Raw genomic sequence first — 23,309 nt, 5'->3', positions numbered from 1 at the left:
GACCTGGGCCCAAAGGCGACGGGTGATGAGCTTCGAATATGGTGTCAAGGGCACCTAGACACGTAACATACTTGAATATGGTCAACTGTCGCCCTTGGGCCCAACTTCAAAATCAAACTTTTCCAACTTTCAACCCGAAATATCTGAATATCAATGTTTTCATACTGCATACACATTTCAAGTAAGATTCTTGAATATGGTCAACCTTCGTCTATAGACATAGGTAAAAATTCGCCTACTATTGCGATTTTTAACCTTCTATTTCGGTATTTTATCTGCGTCTAAATAAGACCGGTCATAAACTTTGTTTATTTTTTGTTCGGGACTTGATAAATTACTTTTTTTTAAGATCGTGGCCACGTGTTTCCTTTTCGCCCAATTGAAAGAATCATTTCATTCCTACTCTAGTAGTAAAAGAATACATTTTGGACGTATGATTAGAATTCGTAGAAACATGGTCATGAATTTTGTATTATAAAATGTCGAATCACTTACCCCTTAAGCAGAATCACGAGCAGCTATCTCGGCCTAAAAACCTGAGACAACGCCTTGTTATTGAACAATTTGTAAATTGACGTCTCAAAAATTGGCTTCTAAGTAGGGTAGGTGGGGTAAGAGTACGCATTTTTTGGTTTTTCCCGTATTTTCGTGACCGAATCGACTTTTAAGGCGGGAAAAGTGGTCAGGCACCTACTGCAAGCCTTCGCGCACAAATGCCCTGCGTTGTCCGAATTTAGAAATCAAATCCATGGCCGTGACAAATGTTTTAAAAAAATTTTAAAATGTATGTAATGTACTTTTGCCCCATTTAATGGGGCAAAAGTACGCAGGTGAAATTTTTCTTTTAAAAACATCTCCTGGGCTCCAAATCGCTGTTAAATCCCGGAAAACGACTGAAACTGGTCTCAAAGGGTGCCAATAGTGCCTAACCACTTTTACTGAGGAAAAAAAAATAATTCAGTCTCCACAAGTTCCCAAAAAATTTTCGAAGTCAATTTTTTTTCAACAGGAAAATAAAAAAGTGTAATTGCCCAAATTGAACAAAGGAACATAAAAATTTATTAAGATACTTAGTAAGTAGCCTATACCTTCTATTTCGAAGTTCCTATACCCTCCTCCCCCACTACACCCCACTTTTGGGCGCGTACTTTTGCCCCATTCTGGCTGCGTACTCTTGCCCCACTTTTAAACATTGGACAACATAAACTAAAACTTTGAGCTCAAGGCGCTAGGTGTGAAAACAACCACGGATTATTAAAGCCAACACTATAACACTTTGACACAATGTCTGTCAGATTTTCTCCATCAACTATTTTACTCACAACAGACAATACAAATACTAAAAAAATCGATCTTTTTCGCATGAAAAGTGAACTTGCCTCATAATTCCGTCAAAACACATCCACTTCGCACAAAACTTCGTCAACAAGGGAAACTCAATGTTGCCAACAACCAACACCTGGTGCCATCATAAATTCAAACAAAGCGCGCGAAAAAAGTGCAGTGCGTACTTTTACCCCGTGCGTACTCTTACCCCCACCTACCCTACACCTAACTACCTTCAAAAATGTATTCATTAACATTTTTTGACTTTCATGCGCTATTACATTGGTACCAAAAAATTTACTTCAGACAAAAATTACTAAACTTGAAAATTTTGGGTATATGTTAAGAAAGAAGGTTCTAAACCGAGCAGCCGGGTTTTCCAATAGACAACTTTAACGCCATATCTAACTCTCTCTAAAAATTCAAAACAGTAATTTCAGATATGCACGTTTACGTTAATTTTATACTCTAAACGTTTATTACCATCGTTAAACCGTAATCTCAGTTTCCAGCTATCAAAAAGCCGGAAATCTTTGAAATTCTGGAATTTCTAGAGAAATCAATTTTTAGCGTAATTCCCTTAAAGACGCTTTTCAGTTACATGATGTAAGATTTAAAGGAAAACCAGTGTGGTATTCGTCTTGAAAATTTCATCACCTTACTAAAAAATGTGTATAGGTTGTACTTTTATCAAAAACTAATTGATCAAAAGCGCTGGAAACGGAAAAAAACAGCTCAAATTGTTGTTAAATATTGATGTCATGCTTTCGAATGATTCCTCTCACAATGAGATCATATAACATGTACTTAAAGGTGAAATGTTTGATTATACTTCAGTAAAATTTAGCGTACTTTTCAGTGGAGTCATTGTTTTTAACCTTAAGTTAATTATTATGATCTAAAATTGGTCAAGAACGCGAAAATTTCTGAATTTTCAGCAGATTTTGCCGGTTGGGGTTTCTAAACAGTAAAATTAGGAAGAAAAGAAATAGTAAAAGCCCAAGTTTTGAATATGATTTCTAAACCAAAATTGTATGATCTTTCAAATTGATCTCTTGTAATTTTTTTGTTTCACGCATGATTTTTGAGTCATAAAGGGAAATCCGTATGTACGTCCTCTTTGAAAATCGCCGTAAGCTGTCATTTTGAAATACTGCGATTTTACCACTTTCCCGATGGAATTTTTTAGTAAACATTTTTTTCTATCTTATTGGGTACCTAGAGACCCTATATACTAAAGGAAAAGTTTGTGCTAATCTGTCCGAGGTGAGAAGCTAGTTTGCCTGGACTGTGTCTCTTTATCCTATCTAAGTATGCCTACTCTCATACAACACACCAGGGCAACAAGTGAGTTGATATTTGTACAAAAAGGAAAATATAAAATCAATAGATACAACAAGAAACTAAAGATGGTGGGTACTCGCAAATACTATAGAGATGACTGTAAAACAAATGTTTTAACCTGAAAGCCCCTTAGACGCCAAATTCTTTGAACTCTTAGAGATTTTGTACAACAGTCTACAGGAGGATGGTATCATTTTAGGAGCAGGTATCTAAAATTGAAACACAAAAATTAAAGAATTATGATAATATTTGTTTGAGTGAGTTGCTCATTAAAAACGAAAAGAGGAATAAGGTAGAAAATGTTTGCTGTCTTCCTCATACCCACTCCTTTAGAGTGTACCTTATTTTTGAGTTTTGCAAAAATCAAGTTGCTCAACCCCTAAAAAGTTCCTATATAGTCTCGAAGTGAACTCCCTAAAAGAAAAAAAAATTAACCCATGCCTCAAAGGGCATAAATCTAAAATTCAAAAATATTGGCAAATGACATATCAATTCTGAAGGAAAATTGCAATTTACGGCTCTGAGAGCGAAAATTTCGTCAGTTTTGGCGTATCTTGAAGCGTAAGGTTACAAACGGTCCAATAACGACGTGAGGCTGTGGGCCAGCGGGGCGCGCCGCGGCCGGCCGGCCGCTGGGCGCGCGCACGCAGGGTTGCGCATCGCAGCATGGGGAGGTGTAAATTCTTAGACGGCCGAAATTTTCGAAAAGAAACTCCAAGACGACGGGGGAAAACGCAAGACGTACACATCAAATTCCTAGACAGATCACTGTAGTTGTTGCCAAACTAAAAGGAATAAAATATTTTTTGAAATATAGGAAACAGTGTGACAGTGTTAGTGTGACGCTTGTAAGTCGAGCACGATACTGATAAGATGGTATCAATGTTATGGAATCAGTGGTCCTTTCTTTCTCTATCTCTTTTCTCAAAATAGCTTGCGTGGACTTCAAAAAAAGAATTAACAACGCATTGAACAAGAAATGGCCCGACATTACTTTAAGGGGATGATTTTTCCATCTGACACAAGGGTCATTCCACGTCGATGCAACCAGGCTCGGAACCCGACCCCCTCCGATTTGCCTGAAAATTGGTATACGGGGTCTTTACATCATTCTAAGTAACTGGTTTGAAGGGTTTTCCCATCCGACGCCCCGTTCAAGAGATATCGACCCCCAAAGATGGAGTGAATTTTAGCTATCATTAATATAAACTTCGAAGGATTCAGACTTTCAGCGATTTCATCTTTTTCTATTTCACTCGAGGGGACGTGTCCCCTGCCCGCCTCTCTTCCCCACCCGATGACTGACGCTGCGCTGTGCTGAACGGTTCAGCCTGAACCTTTCCCCTATGTTTCACCGTTCCCCACTCCTCTGTCAATCGAGATATGCCACCGCTTACGCATTGTCGCTCGCCCACCTAGATACCAGGGTACCAGGGTACCTAGCGGCCAGCGGTCAGTCATAGAGAAAAAAAAGGAGGTGTTTGCATTTCGGGCATCTTGAATTTTTTTTTTTTTTTTTTTTTTTTTTTTTTTTTTTTTTTTTTTTTTATTATTGAGAGTTTAGTGGCTTCTATTCCTTTAGGAATCTACAGCCATCTATAGGCACTATTTATTGTCCGAAGACATCAGGGAGTTTGGTAGACATCCATGCTCGGGCTTACAAATTTTCACGGATTAAGGCCGAGCGAATTCTGCTTACAGATCCACTCGTCAGTTCCATGAAAATTTGTCGCCACCACCGGGATTCGAACCCGGGACCTATTGACCTAGAGTCAGACGCGCTAACCACTAGGCCAACCTGGCCGGCTTGGAAGTTTTTGATGATTTGATGACTTAGGTCGGTACAGCGACGTCCTCTTCACGCTAAACGTCGCTGTACCGACCTACGTCATCAAATCATCAAAAAATTCCAAGATGCCCGAAATGCAAACACCTCCTTTTTTTCTCTATGGCGGTCAGTTACATGGTCAGTTGATGATAAATCTCGCTCATGCTCCCACGCAGCTACGCATAGATTACGCAAGCGAATTATTTTCAAAATAATTAGAATTTCTTCAATAGTAATTTTCTTTATTTATTTGACTGTGCTATTTCTCTGATTTACTGTGTTTTCCTTGGTTCTCTGCTGTGTTTTTCTTAAATCTCCTCGGTGTTTTTATTTTATCTTGCTAATACACACACGCAGCTGAGCTCAGATTACCCTAGTAGTCGTTTTCTTTGTTATTTTTCTTTATTTTTTAACGACAAATTTATTCAAATTTGGAGTAGCAGGCCCACCGGGAATACAAATGAAATTTCCCACTGGGTAACTTTTTATTAATTTAACAACACTGCAAAAAGGGGAAATTTACATTAATACTTATCATTTAAGGAAACGCAACTAAAATGTCAATAATTTTTTTTCGAAAATTAAAAAAAAAATTGGCTAAAGATGGTTCCTCAATTTCTCGTGGTGATGGCTGTTTCTGCTAAGTGGGAATCGTCCATTTCAAGATACAGTCTATCTCTTACCCCGTCATTATTATTCTACAAGTTAATTGTGGAGTGAAAGTTTAATAATGCTTTCTGTGAAATCTTCATAATAAAGTGATAAAAAAATTCGCAACCACCACAAAATCGGCACTCGCGTAGCAAGTGACCGGGGGTCCAGGGGGCGCAGCCCTCGGCTAGACGTGCCGGGCGCGCGAAGCGCGCCCAGAAGTAGAACGGCTAGTATTCAAAAAAGCCCGTTTTAGCGATTCTCATTTTCTCGACTTCCCTCTCTCTGACTCTCCATAGCAAGACTCTGCATCAATCCATCATACTTTGAAAGTGTTCCTAGACCAGTTTTCTATGTTAATTCTGAATGTGTCATCGAAATTGAGCTAAAAATTATTTAGACGGCCGTGATTTAGAGTTTTTTAAAAGTTACTATTTTTTCGCCATTCAATGTTCAAACTGAATTATCTAAAAAATAGTCTCTCCGATTTTCGATTTTTTTTAATACCTCAAGCTTAGGATATATACTTTTGGTTGATATACTTATTTCAATTGCCATTGGACGGTTAAGGGCCTAAAATAATTCAAAGAGGCCAAAAAAGGTCAAAAAGGACGATTTTTCACATGTTAATCCAAATATTTCGATAATGAACTCTTCAATTATCGATATTTTTTCCCACTTTACCCTCTAACATGTATAAAATCAGACTTTCAACCATTTCCATACATGCACCGACCGATTAACGGCCTGATGGAAACCGGAAACCGACCGAGTATCCTCCATATTGACGCCAAAAGACGATTTTTCACACCGTAACCGATGCATTCTATGGATTGTAGCTGCAATTTCCAATTATCTCTCTCTATTTCAACCTTAAGGTGTACACTTTCTAGTAAGAAACCCTTGCTAACGTGCATTGATGGGGCACGGCTCCAAACGGAAATGAAAACCGGCCGGAAATGCTCAAAAATGACGGGAAAAGGCGATTTATTGCTTTGTCAGGGGAGCATGTGTTCGAAATTTACGTCCCGTTTGCACGTTTGTGATGCAAGTTTACTCTCTTCATTTTGGTCCCTAGAATGAGAAAATCTTTGGTGGACTCTTCGATTTTGATGCCAAGGCCCCAAAAACAAGATGGCATCCCAAATGGAGGCTGAAATTGAAATTTTGGTAAAACGGCACAAAACGTCAAAGAGAGGTGTCGATTCTCATGTTTTTTGGATCGCAGATTCCAAAAAAATTGTCATACAGACCCCTCGACCCACGGAAATGCCCCAAATCCAAGATGGCGGCCGATTTTGGCTCTTTAGTGGCCAAAACGGTAAATGCGGAGCAAAGAAAGGAGTAAACACTCTAGATATCTGTTTTCAAGGTCACAGATTCCAGAAAAATAGGAGAAAAAAACATTTCATGCCAAATGGTACTGATTTGGAACATGCAAAGGCTGAACTCGGCATTCATTTTGATTAGAGTGTTCAGAAACACTCTGATCGAAATCATTTTCCGGGTCAGTTTCTATAATAATTAGCATCATTGTTTTTTTTTAGGACCGATACTCCTGCAGAATATTGGTAAATTTGTTCTCAAATACGCAATAAAAGTATTCCGATGTGTTTTGAGCCACTGAATGTGAAAATTGCGTTTATTCTTTCCGATCACCCCTCAGTTCTCCAGAAAACTGACCAGGATAATGACCAATTTTCCAGGCGGAATCGGATTTTCCAGAGAATTGTAGGGTGATGGAAAAGAACGCAGGTTTCCGGATTCAGCTCCTCAAAATACGTAGGAATCACCTTATCTCATCCGGGGGACATGGTTGTAATTTTTTTGCTTGTTGAACAGTGCTATTGCCAGGGAGTACCTGATACTCCCAATTTCGATAATAATTAATATATTACACCTACGTGCAGAGCCGCTTTTATAGCGCTCTCTGGCGCTCTGCGACACTTAGCCGCCAAAGTTCCCGATCTTCCGAAAGCCTTCCAGGGAGTTCAAATACCCTAATTTTTTCTAAAACCCTACGTCGCCACCCTTTCACTGGGCATCCCCTTCATCTCCTCCCAGAAGGAGCCCAAGCATCTTCTACGGCAGTCCTTCGTCCGTCATTCTATTGACATGGCCATACCAGTCAAGCTGTCTGATCATGCTGTCGAATATGATGTCATTTTCGAGTCCCATGATCAGACGCACTCTTTCATTGCGGACCCGATCGCTTCTAAAAATTCCTAGAGCGAACTCCTCCAGAAAGCCATTTTTGTTGCTCTTAGCATCCCCTGTGTTCGTTCCTTCAGCTGCCAAACTTCTCTGTCATATGTAAGAATACTTTTGACTTCAACGTTGTAAATTTTCCTCTTGTTCTCTTTGGAAATCCGCGGATCCCAGAGGATTCCATTGAACATAGCGTTAGCCTTCCTTGCTAGGATGTTTCTTTCCTTGATCCCTTGATGCGTTCTTCCATCCTGGGTCAACGGAACCCCCAAGGACCTATAGTGCGCCTTTGATCTGCTGCCCATCCTCCAACTCAATGCTTTGCTGCTCACCTCCCTATGTCAGTTTTTCGGAAGTGCTAATGACCAAGTGGTGATTGCACAAGATCAAGATGACTCCTAGTACATGATGCGCAAGTTGGGAAAGGAATATCGAAAGTGGGGTTCGGAAGTCAGCATATCCAAATAATTACTGTATGATATTTTCCCGGACGAGATAAGGTGATTCCTAGGTATTTTGACGCGCTGAATCCGGAAATGTCCTCCTTTCCTTCCCATCACCTTGCAATGTGCCTGTTTCAAACTTTTGCTAGAGCAAAATTAAGTTATATAAGTTCCTTATAGATAATGTCACAAAAATCACAATACGCGCATCGGCAAAGTCTGAAATGTACTCCTTATTTCACGATTTGCATAAGAAATTTGCGTTTTCTTAAACTGCCTGCCTTAAAAACGATACCAAGGCACAGGTAAACATTTCGTTAGAGGAGTCTTTCCGTTCAATCCCTGCTCATCATGGCCGACGCTTCCGCGCGCAGGTTGAGGAGAGCATGAGGAGGTCAATAACGGCGAATATCTATCAGCGCGAGAAAAATGTGAATGTAAACACGCCGATTGTTATCAGGTGGTTAGAATCATCGTCCCGTCTCATAAGTTTTGGCGGATTGGCGTCAGCTATGTTAGAGCGTAGGTAGTATTCATGTGAGCAAGGGTTGGATGGAATGACTCCTCCAACGAAATGTTCACCTGTGCCATGCTATCGTTTTTGAGGCGGGAAGGTCGAAAAAATGCAAATTGTGAAGTAAGGAGTACAATTTAAACTTTGCCGATGCGCTCATCGTGATTCTTCCGGAAAACTGAGGAATGATCGGGAAGAATGAATGCAATTTTCAGAGTCAGTGGCTCAAAACACATCGGAATAGTTTTATTGCGTATTTAAGAACGATCCGCGGATTTCCAAAGAGAACAAGAGGAAAATTTACAACGTTGAAGTCAAAAGTATTCTTACATATGACAGAGAAGTTTGGCAGCTGAAGGAACGAACACAGGGGATGCTAAGAGCAACAAAAATGGCTTTCTGGAGGAGTTCGCTCTAGGAATTTTTAGAAGCGATCGGGTCCGCAATGAAAGAGTGCGTCTGATCATGGGACTCGAAAATGACATCATATTCGACAGCATGATCAGACAGCTTGACTGGTATGGCCATGTCAATAGAATGACGGACGAAGGACTGCCGTAGAAGATGCTTGGGCTCCTTCTGGGAGGAGATGAAGGGGATGCCCAGTGAAAGGGTGGCGACGTAGGGTTTTAGAAAAAATTAGGGTATTTGAACTCCCTGGAAGGCTTTCGGAAGATCGGGAACTTTGGCGGCTAAGTGTCGCAGAGCGCCAGAGAGCGCTATAAAAGCGGCTCTGCACGTAGGTGTAATATATTAATTATTATCGAAATTGGGAGTATCAGGTACTCCCTGGCAATAGCACTGTTCAACAAGCAAAAAAATTACAACCATGTCCCCCGGATGAGATAAGGTGATTCCTACGTATTTTGAGGAGCTGAATCCGGAAACCTGCGTTCTTTTCCATCACCCTACAATTCTCTGGAAAATCCGATTCCGCCTGGAAAATTGGTCATTATCCTGGTCAGTTTTCTGGAGAACTGAGGGGTGATCGGAAAGAATAAACGCAATTTTCACATTCAGTGGCTCAAAACACATCGGAATACTTTTATTGCGTATTTGAGAACAAATTTACCAATATTCTGCAGGAGTATCGGTCCTAAAAAAAAACAATGATGCTAATTATTATAGAAACTGACCCGGAAAATGATTTCGATCAGAGTGTTTCTGAACACTCTAATCAAAATGAATGCCGAGTTCAGCCTTTGCATGTTCCAAATCAGTACCATTTGGCATGAAATGTTTTTTTCTCCTATTTTTCTGGAATCTGTGACCTTGAAAACAGATATCTAGAGTGTTTACTCCTTTCTTTGCTCCGCATTTACCGTTTTGGCCACTAAAGAGCCAAAATCGGCCGCCATCTTGGATTTGGGGCATTTCCGTGGGTCGAGGGGTCTGTATGACAATTTTTTTGGAATCTGCGATCCAAAAAACATGAGAATCGACACCTCTCTTTGACGTTTTGTGCCGTTTTACCAAAATTTCAATTTCAGCCTCCATTTGGGATGCCATCTTGTTTTTGGGGCCTTGGCATCAAAATCGAAGAGTCCACCAAAGATTTTCTCATTCTAGGGACCAAAATGAAGAGAGTAAACTTGCATCACAAACGTGCAAACGGGACGTAAATTTCGAACACATGCTCCCCTGACAAAGCAATAAATCGCCTTTTCCCGTCATTTTTGAGCATTTCCGGCCGGTTTTCATTTCCGTTTGGAGCCGTGCCCCATCGATGCACGTTAATAGCATCGCTAAAACGGGCTATTATGAATATCGCTAAAATTCACCCCATCTTTGGGGGTCGATATCTCGCGAACGGGGCATCGGATTAGAGTACCTTTATAGACGATTTTAGTGGTGACGTCAAGGAGCGATATTGGTGGTTCGATATCTCGAAAGTCGTTTGCCCCATAGTGTGCCCCAACAAACAAACATAACCTCCAAAATGAACAATTGACGTAATAATGCTAAAACTAGCCTGAAACCAAACAGTTAATCCATGGGACTTTAAAATTATGAAAGCTACTCAATTACCAAAACGTTTGAGATCACAATCACAAGAATTGATGATAAATTAAACTCGTAATATCATAGACAGCCATCGAGCGAATACCCCCCCCCCCCCCTGCCCATATCCCGCAGATTCCTCCATGTTCGTTTGTTGGGGGACGTTTCGACTTTCCAGGTATCGAAATTATAACGACATGTGACGTCACACTAAATGCGTCTATAGACAGAGTATGGCCATTTCTGTTCCGGTTTTTCATTGGTCACGTGAAAATAGGCTGACACGATGTTCTTACGGCCGTAAATAAACAAACAAGATGGCCGTTATCAGCAAGCAAGATTGAGGTTATGCACATCTTACATCCTCCTGTGATAAAGGTGAAAGACAATTTAACAATGTTTTCGTGTGTTTTTCGTGTGTTATTCGTAGAAATGCTAGTTTAAATTGTTACTGCTGTATAATTGAAATTTTTGTCAAAGAGGTGTGTGAAAAAACGGCCAAAAATGCCTCAAGGCATTCTCGAATTTGGAACACTTGGGGTGATACAGCATCTTTCGAGACGTCCAAAACCGGTCGCCGTTTTGCTTAGAAACGCCGGGTTGTGACGTTGCCATTTTTTAAAGTGGAAACCTTTAAAAATTCATATCTCCGCTGCATCTCAACCGATTTCAATGAACTTTTTTTTAAAATGTTCCTCTTAAATAGAGCTTTCTATTGGTGTATAGATTTCTGGGTTTACTTTGCTTTCAGGGGAACTTGCGCGGTTTTAGCAGTTTTTGACAGACACAAAAAATTTGTCTTTATTTTACCACGGTCGTGGAATCGACGGAATTTGAACAAAAACCAGTCTAAGTGAGAGTTCAGGTTTTAACCTTTCTAACGAGCACAAGATCATCCCGGGGAAACGTTTAGTTTCCGAGATATGACTGCTCAAAGTTGGTTACATGCGCTTTTGCGCAATGTGAATGCATCTTATCACTGAGTCATTCGTGAACTGGGGGTCCCTTACGTTCAATTTACGTTGAAATAATAACACAGAGCAGTAAGGTGTCCAACACGAGCCGTTTTTTCACCTTCGGCTGACGATGTGCGACGTTGCCATTTTTGAAGTGAAAACTCTTAAAAATGCATAACTCCGCTGCATTTCAACCGATTCCAATGAACTTTTTTTTAAAATGTTCCTCTTAAATAGAGCTTTCTATTGGTATTTAGGTCTCTGGACTTTATTGAATTTAGGGCGGCACTTAGGTCGTTTATATGGTTCTTTGCAGTGATTTTTCATTCAAAAAATAGTGTTGCTATTTTTACCTTCTTCTTTCTTTTTTTTCTTTTTTGGAAGGATGTCTGTATTTCCCCGATTTTCAGTGTATTTTCCGAAGGAAATACACTATTGCGTTCTCCCCTGATGTCAGACCTGGACCATAGACCATGTAATGAGCATCGATCATGGGTCATAGATTACGAATATGCATGCCGTTTGAATTCATGTTTATATATATATATATTTATATTATATATTTATATATCTGTTTATTTATGTATTTTTTTCCGACTCATCGTGGTTTTTCCGATTTTTGCTTGGTTTTATTTTCCTCATTTTAAAAAATTTCCGGGTGAAACTTTTTGCGATGTAAAGTAGAGGAATAGGACTACCATTCTGCGAAAAAAAAAAACGGAGATCGAAGTATTACATTTCGAATAGTGGGGGCGAGAAGTGGGGGGAGGTTCAATTTTGTGGGCGCGATAACTCGCGCAAATTAAAAGCTTTCCCCCGAAATTTTTACAGAAGGAAGATCTTACTTAGTTCTAGGCTGGTATTGAATTTGAGCGAAATCGGTTGAGCCGTTTAAAAATGGCGAGCTTTGAAACTTTTACGCGGGGGGGGGGGGTGTGCGGCAAAAGAGGAGGGAAGCCGCACAGTGGGTTACGACCTGAAAATTGGTGGACAAGACGGCAATGTTGTCGCACAGTGGGTCACGAACTGAAAGTTGGTGGACAAGACGGCAATGTTGTCGCACAGTGGGTCACGAACTGAAAATTGGTGGACAAGACGGCAATGTTGTCGCACAGTGGGTCACGAACTGAAAATTGGTGGATAAGACGGCAATGTTGTCGTACAATGGGTCACGAACTGATGAACTGATAATTGGTGGACACGATTGCTATATTGCCGCACAGTGGGTTACAGACTGATAATTGGTGGACAAGACGGCAATGTTGTCGCACAGTGGGTTATGGAGATTCATCCATCGTCATTCAAGCTTGCCACAGCGTTTGTTGACATTTTTGCATATCAGACATTACATGAGGATTGTTGTTGCAATCTGGCGACATGAAGTCCTTATTTGAATAATCAATGCCTCCAACAGTGTAAACGTAAATCCAACCTCCAAAGATTGATAACTCTTCGCCCCCGCCCCTCCCTTCGGAAAATAAATTCTTCCCTCGGTGGACGCGCGAGTCACTTAAAAGACATAGCAACTGAGGCCGGACACTCAAACTAAAAAACGCGCGCGAAGCGCGCGTCCCGAGGGGGGCTTGGGGGGCGGAGCCCCCCCGAAAACCGGCGCAGAGCGAAGTGGAGCGCCGGTTTTTTTAACATTCAAACTTGATCGGAAGATCACCATCGCTTAAAGTATAATGCAAAAATCTTGGTAAAATAGCAACGCCAATTTCTCTTGTACCATGAGATCGTCGCTTTCAATATTTGTACACGTAAGAATAGTGATCAAAAGAATCCTTTTTTAAAAGTTCTTTGAATTGAATTCTGCCATTTCTAACCCTCCCACAACCCGCGGAAAAAAGAAAGGGGGAAAAAAATAGCAACACTATTTTTTGAATGAAAAATCACTGCAAAGCACCATATAAACGACCTAAGTGCCGCCCTAAATTCAATAAAATCCAGAGACCTAAATACCATTGGAAAGCTCTATTTAAGAGGAACATTTTAAAAAAAAGTTCGCTGAAATCGGTTGAGATGCAGGGAAATTTTTCACTTTAAAAAATGGCAACGTCGCAACCCGGCGCTTCTGAGCAAAACGGCGGCCGGTTTTGGACGTCTCGAGAGATATTGTATCACCCCAAGTGTTCAAAATTCGAGAATGCCTTGAGGCATTTTTGGCCTTTTTTCACACACCTCTTTAGCTTCTTAGAGTACCTATATTAGACCGTGGGCCAGCAAGGGGTAACCCTCCCCCCCCCCCCCATGGGAATTTTGAAGATGGTGATTTTCTTGAAGCTCTCAACTAGTAGAATAAGATTTTCCTTGTCTACGCGAATTTTCTCGTGGTGGGGGGGGGGGGAGTAGGCCCCCCTAAACCCCCCAAAATTGCTCAGAATTCCGACTTATCCGCGAATTTTCCCACTTTTACCCGAAAAGGCTTGATTTTAGGGCAAAACTTCACATAACCATTCTGAAAGCTCGTGAAATTCTGGTCTAGTAAAGTCTTAAGTGACTTTGACCAGGACCCGCGGTCCCCCAAAATGGGGGGGGCTTATAATGTCAAAATATCTCAATTTTCCGCGAAAATGACCGTTTCGCCGCGATTTCTCGCCAATAACGCGAAGTAGGTTGGTATTATCGTAAAATCGTTTACCCCTATAATAATAGAGCATTAATTTTTCATTCTAAGGGCGGCCTAACCCCTCGTGGGGGGGAGGGGGGCCCTCCCCAGCAGTACCCACCCTATAAAAACCGTCAAGATTGGCCGCTTCCTTGAAGTAGCGCTATGCGCAAAAATGGGCGGCAAAATGAAAACAAGTGGCGTTTGTTCTGAGAGAACATCAATGTGGATTCTTGTGGAGGGTGACAGGGGGAGGGAGGTACATCCTCCTCCCTCCCCCTCCCCCCAAAAAATAATCACGAAAAACGTTAATTAAACACGAAAATTCCACTTTATAAGACGACTTCAGGGCTTGTCATTAACACGCTTACACTAACATAATTTAACGAGGGGAGGGGGAGGGGAGAGGGGTTTACTCTCCCCCCTCCTCTCCCACCCCCTCCCCCTCCCCCAAATAAATAATCACGAAAAAATTTAATTAAACGCGAAAATTCCATACTCTAAAAGGCGACTTTCAGGGCGTGTCATTGTCACGCTCACACTAATATAATTTGAAGAAGGGAGGGGGGGTGTTAGACATCTTAGCCTCCCCAGCCAACATTAAAAAAGGGTGGGGGAGGGGTAATTTATAAACGTTACTTACTTAATATTAGGAGGGACGGGGAAACCTAGCTGCAGTAGGAGAATTTTAAGATTTGAAGGGATACGTAATTAAATCAGGGAACGTAGAGATACTATTTTATTTTTTGGAAATGACTGAAACTGAGGGGAGTTTAGTCATAATTGACGGAAATGTACATACTTAAGCTTATGTCAACATTTTTGAAACGTTTGGAGAGTAGGCTTAAAGTGTATTGGATCGTTTGCCAAAGTATTCAATCATTCATTTGGTCACAGACAGAAACTGCAGTGATAAATTCATCAAGAACATTAAGCGATTATGGGGGGGGGGGGGATTAAGGGATACTTTTTTACGAATGGACCCCCAACCAAAATACCCCGTAGTTTGAAAATTAATTTAGGCAAGTGTAAAAACAAGAGCCAACCTATCGATCTATTCTTAACTGAATGGAACCGAAAGAAATACACCCAATATACTCACTGGGAAAAGTATATTTAAGGGATGGAGATGGGTCTAGCCAGTTTACCTCCGCTGACGGTGTGAAAGTTGACTTCATCCTGCAAACTCAATAAAAATCACACCATTAAGAAGCAAACATTCAAAAAATTTTGCTCTTTTCCGAGTCGAACTATCTTGATACCTATTCGTCAATCAGAGTTCACTGCAGTATGTGTCTGTGACCAAATGAATGATTGAATACTTTGGCAAACGATCCAATACACTTTAAGCCTACTCTCCAAACGTTTCAAAAATGTTGACATAAGCTTAAGTATGTACATTTCCGTCAATTATGACTAAACTCCCCTCAGTTTCAGTCATTTCCAAAAAATAAAATAGTATCTCTACGTTCCCTGATTTAATTACGTATCCCTTCAAATCTTAAAATTCTCCTACTGCAGCTAGGTTTCCCCGTCCCTCCTAATATTAAGTAAGTAACGTTTATAAATTACCCCTCCCCCACCCTTTTTTAATGTTGGCTGGGGAGGCTAAGATGTCTAACACCCCCCCTCCCTTCTTCAAATTATATTAGTGTGAGCGTGACAATGACACGCCCTGAAAGTCGCCTTTTAGAGTATGGAATTTTCGCGTTTAATTAAATTTTTTCGTGATTATTTATTTGGGGGAGGGGGAGGGGGTGGGAGAGGAGGGGGGAGAGTAAACCCCTCTCCCCTCCCCCTCCCCTCGTTAAATTATGTTAGTGTAAGCGTGTTAATGACAAGCCCTGAAGTCGTCTTATAAAGTGGAATTTTCGTGTTTAATTAACGTTTTTCGTGATTATTTTTTGGGGGGAGGGGGAGGGAGGAGGATGTACCTCCCTCCCCCTGTCACCCTCCACAAGAATCCACATTGATGTTCTCTCAGAACAAACGCCACTTGTTTTCATTTTGCCGCCCATTTTTGCGCATAGCGCTACTTCAAGGAAGCGGCCAATCTTGACGGTTTTTATAGGGTGGGTACTGCTGGGGAGGGCCCCCCTCCCCCCCACGAGGGGTTAGGCCGCCCTTAGAATGAAAAATTAATGCTCTATTATTATAGGGGTAAACGATTTTACGATAATACCAACCTACTTCGCGTTATTGGCGAGAAATCGCGGCGAAACGGTCATTTTCGCGGAAAATTGAGATATTTTGACATTATAAGCCCCCCCCCATTTTGGGGGACCGCGGGTCCTGGTCAAAGTCACTTAAGACTTTTCTAGACCAGAATTTCACGAGCTTTCAGAATGGTTATGTGAAGTTTTGCCCTAAAATCAAGCCTTTTCGGGTAAAAGTGGGAAAATTCGCGGATAAGTCGGAATTCTGAGCAATTTTGGGGGGTTTAGGAGGGCCTACTCCCCCCCCCCCCCCCCACCACGAGAAAATTCGCGTAGACAAGGAAAATCTTATGCTAATAGTTGTGAGCTTCAAGAAAATCACCATCTTCAAAATTCCCACGGGGGGGGGGGGGAGGGTTACCCCTTGCTGGTCCACGGTCTATATTGAGAGAGTATGACCACTGGGGTTACCACCTCTGATTAGCTCAGCCATCTTAGGCTAAATGGAGCCCTTAGGACCCAAAAATGGCGGACGCGATAAATTAATGTAATGCAAAATGACTCAAAATGTAGTTTTCTTTGCTTATCGTAACGAGAAATTTACTCAAATGCATTATTGCGACATCTTTACATATTTTTAAGGCTAATCGTGTGCAATTTTTGAGAAAAATTATCTTAGATGTAGTAAGATTGGCAGCAAGTGCGGTTGGTGATAACCGTCAAAAGTTGGCAATGACCCCCCTCCCATCCACAAAAACCGAAACAAAGCACCGCCATTTTTGGGTCCTAAGCCTCTCCATGGGGCCCAGTGGCCATACTCTCTCAATAAAGGTACCCTGGCTTCTTATCGATGTTAGGCCTTGTCTCCACGGCGCCCTATGGTCCCATAGCCCGATTTAAGCGGCATTAAATCAGATATGTATGTTTATACCTTGCAACATGAGTTTTCAGGGGTTTTTTGGGTCGCTGAGTGCAAATATGCTAACATTTTTCAGAAAAAAAACAATTTTTAACATTTTTATACTTTTTCATAACTGCGGTATAATTTGGGCAAAAACCTTAAATTGAGGCAAAATTCCAATGATTCCGCAGTGGTGTAGTGGACACCGTGTCCAACCTGTGAATCTTGGATCTCGGGTTCGATCCTCAGAGGAATTTTTTTTTTTTTTTTTTTTAAGCTTCACAATTAAATTTTCCATTGGATGGACTATAAGAAGCTAAAAGTAGAACTTCGTCGAACACTACTGTCAAGGGAACTTGAAAAAGATAGCTCAGGATAATACTTCAAAGTTTCATGGCTGTGGAGGCCTACTTTCAAGTTCCACCGATCAGCCGTTTGAACTTGTTTTCGTCTGCCAAGCTGAACTTAAGCTTAAATATATCCATTTTGATAGACTATGTGTTTGATACATGGGTAAACGTCAAAAAAAAACTTTTGCGGGACCTCAAAGTAGCTTCCTAAGACGATTTCATCGCTTGGGAGCCTTACTTTCAAGTCCCACCGGTCAACCGTTTGAACGCGTTTTCATCTGCCAAGCTAAACTTGAGCCTACATGTATCCATTCTGATAGATTATATGTTTGAAACATGGTAAAACGCCGAAAAAAAAACTTTTACGGGACCTTTAAAGTGGCCTCTCGAGGCGATTCTTCGCTGTTCTTGAGCATAAGTTTCAATTCCTTCCGATCAGCCCCGTCAACTCGTATTATTTTGCCTGGGTTTTAGGCTCTAAAGCATCTGTTTTGATAGAATATGAGAGTGGAACATGATAAAATGCATGGTCAATGGCATATGATAGCTAATAGTAGTGACTGCTAAGAAACGCGAAAACGTCATTTTTCATGAGAAATAACTTGAGGCTATGGTGGACTATGGTTCTGCCACTCAGACTAAAAGGTAGTTTAGAGTCATGACAATAACTTCCGAGTAAAATTACGAGGTGCTCAGAGGTGCAAAGTATATTTTTTGGGTCATTCTTTTGCGATTTTATTGAAAAAAAAACTGACTATGTCTAAGGGTTAATCTAGAGCATTAGACATGATAAAAAAGAATTGTTTCAGCGTGGAACATCTAGAAATTACCTTATATTTTGTAAATCAAGTACCCAAACACTTTCAGTTACGGTGAAACAACGAAAACAAGCCCTTAAACACAGCACTGCCGCTCGGTAACTGGAAGCGTACTCAAAAGTGCTCCGCGCGCAGCACTTCCCAGGCTTGTCACATCTTTATTAGTGTTTCAATCTAGATGATATTTTACAGGAGTCTTCTTTACAGTATGTACTATCGATCTACGTCTTGAAATCGAACTTTTTCCAAACTTCATTTTTCCGATTTATTGCCGCTTAAATCGGGCTATTGGACCATAGTGCGGCGCAACTGTTGAGGGAAGTTGGCGCAACTGTTACGAGTTTGTTGCACCAATCGAAGTTCCCTGTCTCGACGCACAAGCATGTGTTTCTGGAACTTTTAGGCGGGAATATTTGAAAACAACGTTAATTTTTTTAGGTTAAACGATGTCAATTGAGGGTCAACGGGAGGTGAATATTTTGCGTTATTTCGACCAGGTATAAAACAAAAAACAATAACATAACACCGATATGGATTAAAAGAAAATATATTCGATAAAATTTTATTTTTCTGCTGTAGTGATATGCTACAAACGAAAATGTAAAATTGATACTGAAATGTATATAAATATTTCTAAATATTAACCGCTCCGAAATAAAACACCCGTAATAAACTCCCGCTTCACGTGTAACCAGCGGTTATCAATTCAAAATACGAAGGTAAACAACTGTTGAGGTTCCAGGTTTCTGACCTTGAAAGTTTCTGTTATAAGTGAAACATTTTTGAGACACTTCCTTCCTTCAACAGTTGCGCCAACTTCCCTCAACAGTTGCGCCGTGGAGACAAGGCCTTACGGTGAGCCGCCATCTTGTTTGTTTATGTACGGCCGTAAGAGCATCATGAAGCCTAAAAACTTGTTGACCAATCAAAAAGCGGAACAGTTTTCCTGTAGTAAAAAGATACGAATGGCCATACTCTGTCCATAATCTTGAAAATAGCGCGGGCCGCGCTATTTTCAGTAATCAACAGTCATCAGCAGTATCGATGGGTCATTTTCACGAAATCGGCTGTCGTGTGATCTGGGCTTTATTTTCATCCAGATTTGTGCCAAATCTATTCGAATAGCTCCGACAAATCCAACAGTAGTCCGATAGTTGCTGAATTTTGAGCGTCACGCGCAAAATTCAGGCATCGGGCCGATGACTCCCACATTCAGCGTGTGATGGCGGCAAAAACCGACGAAATTTCTGCCCAAATAACCGTAACTTGCGATTTTTCCTCAGAATTGATATTTTACTTGCCGGAATTTTTGAATTTTAGATTTAGGCCCTTTGAGGCACGGGTTAAAAGAGAATACATAGAAACTTTTTAGGGGTTGAGCAACTTGATTTTCGCAAAACTCAAAAATAAGGTACACCCTATAGCGTCCTACCCACTTTCAAACTGGCACCGATCTTCTATTTCTCAGCCATTTCTGAACGGAAATCCTTGATAGGGATGGAAGAATATCGAATTCGAATATTCGAAACTTTTCGAATTCGATTATTGCGAATATTTGAGAATTCGAATCTTGCGATTGCGAATAGTCCGGACGCGAATATTCGAATATTTTCGATTATTGCATCGATTATTGATTTTTTATGAACCGTGAAAGATAAAATGACACTTTTGAATCCGATTATTCGAATATTCGAATGCGATTATTCGAATATTCGAATTAGCGATTTCGAATACTTCGGAAGCGAATATTCGAATGTGATGCGATTATCTCGGTGCCGATGATTCGAATATCAAATATTCGAATATCTAAATATTCGACTATCCCTAATCCTTGATAATTGCAAGATCTGATCAGTGGTGTATCTCGAGTACATCGGTTACCTTCCGACGATCTTTGATAGACAACAGTCAACAGTTCCATCGATGAGCCTCTTTGAAGTCCCTAGTTTGAGGATTGGACGCTAATATAGTAGGGCGGATAAGCATAACAATCGTGCATTTCTGGAAGAACGCATGAAACTTTCAGGATATCATCTTTACCTATAGAAGGTTCAATTTCGCAAGTGAGCCCAAAATTCTGAGGCCATGGGGGCCGGGGGGGCAGGGGGCCCTGATTTCGCTATGTTTTGCCGAATTTTCGCGTTGGATCATCGTGAGAACGCCGTTAACAATGTAAAATGTGATCAAAACCTGTGTAAACGTCATTAATAGGTTCTCTCAAACAGTATCCTAAAATGCTAGCACTGTCCGATCCCGGAGCACCCCTCAAAATGCCTAAAATTCAAAATGGCGCCCATAATAAGGCCTCTGGAATATCGGTATTTTCACTTGTGCATATCCTGTCATGTGAGGTATCGTTTTCCATGTAATTTTGGTCGTAGAGTTCATATTTGAAGTCAAAACAACCCCCCGGTCAAAATTGGTGCCCCCAATCCAAGATGGCGTCCAGATTTGAAAGGCAGGAGGGTGCATTTTTAAACTTTTACGCGATAAGGCAAGTGATATGTCAATTTCTATGTAATTTTGGTCGTAAATTTCATTACTGAAGTCAAAACAGTCCTCCGGTCAAAATTGGTGCCTCAAATCCAAGATGGTGGCCAAATTTTAAAGGCAGGAGGGTGCATTTTTTTCAAATTACGTGATAAGGCAAGTGATATGTCATTTCCTATGTAATTTTGGTCGTAGATTTCATTATTGAAGTCAAAAAAGCCCCCCGGTCAAAATTGGTGCCCGAAGTCTAAGATGTCGGCCAAATTTGAAAGGCAGGAGTGAAAAATGATGACCCACTAATAGTGAGGTGTCTTGCTGGTTACTGCACAAAAACTCTGAACTCAATTTCAGATGCCCTAGACTCAGAGGATGAACAATTAATAAGTACCGAAAATAATTTAGAAAACTTTCAGTCGGTTTCAGTTGGTGGGTCTCTACTCCATCGAGTGCGATCGAAGCATAGGGCCTTGTCCACACGAACGCGGTTCGCGGAACTTATTCGGAGGAACTTGTTCCCGGAACAAGTTTTAGCTGAGCTAAAAACTTATTCCTCCAAAACCCGGAACTTCCCCCATACTCCGAGCTTCTATATATGTTTCTTTTGATGTGAATTTGTTTGTTTTTGTTTTTTTACGTCCGTGACATGTCTTCTTGACATTTATTTTTGTTACTTTGGCGGCCGTAATAATCTATTATTTTGCGATAATTGTATAGTTTTATTGAAGTTCCGGTTTCAGTTCGGGCGAACTCGTGTGGACAGCATCCCTCGTTTCAAGGAATAAGTTCCGGGAACTGAGCAGTTCGTCGAATAAGTTCCTCGAACCGCGCTCGTGTGGACAGAGCCTAAGCATACTTACGAATCCATGGCACAAACCTATGTTCCATCAAATTGATGAGCAGACACCGATGTTTCTTTGCGTTGTAGTGATGTTAAACGCGCAAAAACCGAGATGATAGCTGCTCTTGCATGCGTTTACTGGTTGCCATTCAACCCCTCACATCCATAAAATAGGAACAGCAACTTTATTCTGTACGCTTTTATGTGATCCTTACCTGCAAGAATCTAAAGAAAGGTTCTTGGAACCAAATCAAAACCATGAACGGATACAAAGAGCTGGAAAAGAGTAAATCGATGGTGAAACTGCTTAAATACTACTTCGGTTTGCGATGTTGCAGACTTCTTGTCATACTTACGTTCCTTCATTAAAAAATACTGGAGTCATTTCTTGAAAACTTTGCTTGTTTTCACTCTCTATGTGAGGAATATTCTGTAAAAATGTCAAGCCATGATGTTGGTTTGGTCCCCTTTCAAAAAATAAAATAGGAGCGAATATTTTGAAATCCTGCAACCAAGATACGCACTTTTGCTGTTTCACCGTCGAAATATTACTCCTCAATGGTAGCCAAAAAAATGTGACTTCCGAAGACCTCCGTCATCATATATCGAAGGAAAAATTTCCAGCTTTCAAAGTCTTCATTCAATTAGAGAAATTACCCTCGATATCATCAGCAATGAAGTAGGTAACATTAATTTAGGAGCTACTTTTATACTCAACTGTGGATGGGATGAAGTGATCTGGATGCTTGTCTTTGGGGATGGATGAATAAAAACAAGGAGCTTCATCCTATTTTAAGTGACTTGCCTCCAGCTTCCGGAATCCCCGCTTAAAATTATCCGGTGTAATTGTAAGAAAGGGAGTGACACCATGCTGTACCACCAAGAAAATAATCTTTTCGTTCTTAGACTCATGCAGAAGTTCTGAAGACTCCAACTGTAAAAACTTACAGAACCATAGGAGGAAGATCCTGAAGAGCCTCACTGGGAATGTGAATCAGCATGTGTTGATTAGGATTTTCTCCTATACTGACTGGAGTGGGTACGGCAGGTGCGTCGCGTGAAATGTCCTTATCTTTATTGAGAAATTATATGGGCTTAAAAATGAATAAAATAGCTCATTATAGATGCTCCTGTTAACATCATTCCTACCGTGGACGGCCAAACTGATCACCCTCTTAATTATCTCGTATCATTTTTGTCTAAAAGATTTTTTTTACATTTCATTTAGATTCGTTTTGTTGACTAAAAATTCGTATGAATTGATACCTACCTCTCTTGTCATCTCACGTGATTATTTTTCTCATAAAAATTCACACTCCTGCCTTTCAAATTTGGCCGACATCTTAGACTTCGGGCACCAATTTTGACCGGGGGGCTTTTTTGACTTCAATAATGAAATGTACGACCAAAATTACACAGGAAATGACATATCACTTGCCTTATCACGTAAAAATTAGAAAAAATGCACCCTCCTGCTAGAGTACCTATATTGAGAGAGTATGGCCACTGTAGTTACCACCTCTGATTGGCTCAGCCATCTTAGGCTGAATGGAGCCCTTAGGACCCAAAAATGGCGGACGCCATAAAGTTAATGTAATGCAAAATGATTCAAAATGTAGTTGTCTTTGCTTATCGTAACGAGAAATTTACTCAAATGCATTATTGCGACATCTTTACATATTTTTAAGGCTAATCGGGTGCAATTTTTGAGAAAAATTATCTTAGATGTAGTAAGATTGGCAGCAAGTGCGGTTGGTGATAACCGTCAAAAGTTGGCAATGACCCCCCTCCCATCCACAAAAACCGAAACAAAGCACCGCCATTTTTGGGTCCTAAGCCTCTCCATGGGGCCCAGTGGCCATACTCTCTCAATAAAG

At 40.8% G+C, this 23,309-nt stretch overlaps 1 protein-coding gene across 4 annotated transcripts in view; it reads right to left on the bottom strand.

The window, feature by feature from the left end:
* Positions 1 to 23,309, bottom strand: part of LOC109040500 (delta(3,5)-Delta(2,4)-dienoyl-CoA isomerase, mitochondrial) — an 84,876-nt gene that overhangs the window by 56,957 nt on the left and 4,610 nt on the right. For 3 of the 4 annotated variants that reach the window (XR_011900682.1, XM_019056470.2, XM_019056469.2), the window contains exon 2: positions 2,789 to 2,879. The exons of the other annotated variant lie outside the window; for it this stretch is intronic. Coding sequence is in view for 2 of the 3 variants with exons in the window: in XM_019056470.2 (XP_018912015.1) it covers positions 2,789 to 2,864 (76 nt within the window). In the remaining variant the exon portion in view is untranslated. The remainder of the gene's footprint in view (positions 1 to 2,788; positions 2,880 to 23,309) is intronic. 4 annotated transcript variants of the gene reach the window in all.

The sequence above is a fragment of the Bemisia tabaci genome, chromosome 1 (genome assembly GCF_918797505.1).
Source record: "Bemisia tabaci chromosome 1, PGI_BMITA_v3".
Lineage (NCBI taxonomy): Eukaryota > Metazoa > Arthropoda > Insecta > Hemiptera > Aleyrodidae > Bemisia > Bemisia tabaci.
Note: the sequence above shows the minus strand (reverse complement) of the source record. Positions and strands in the feature narration are given on the sequence as shown.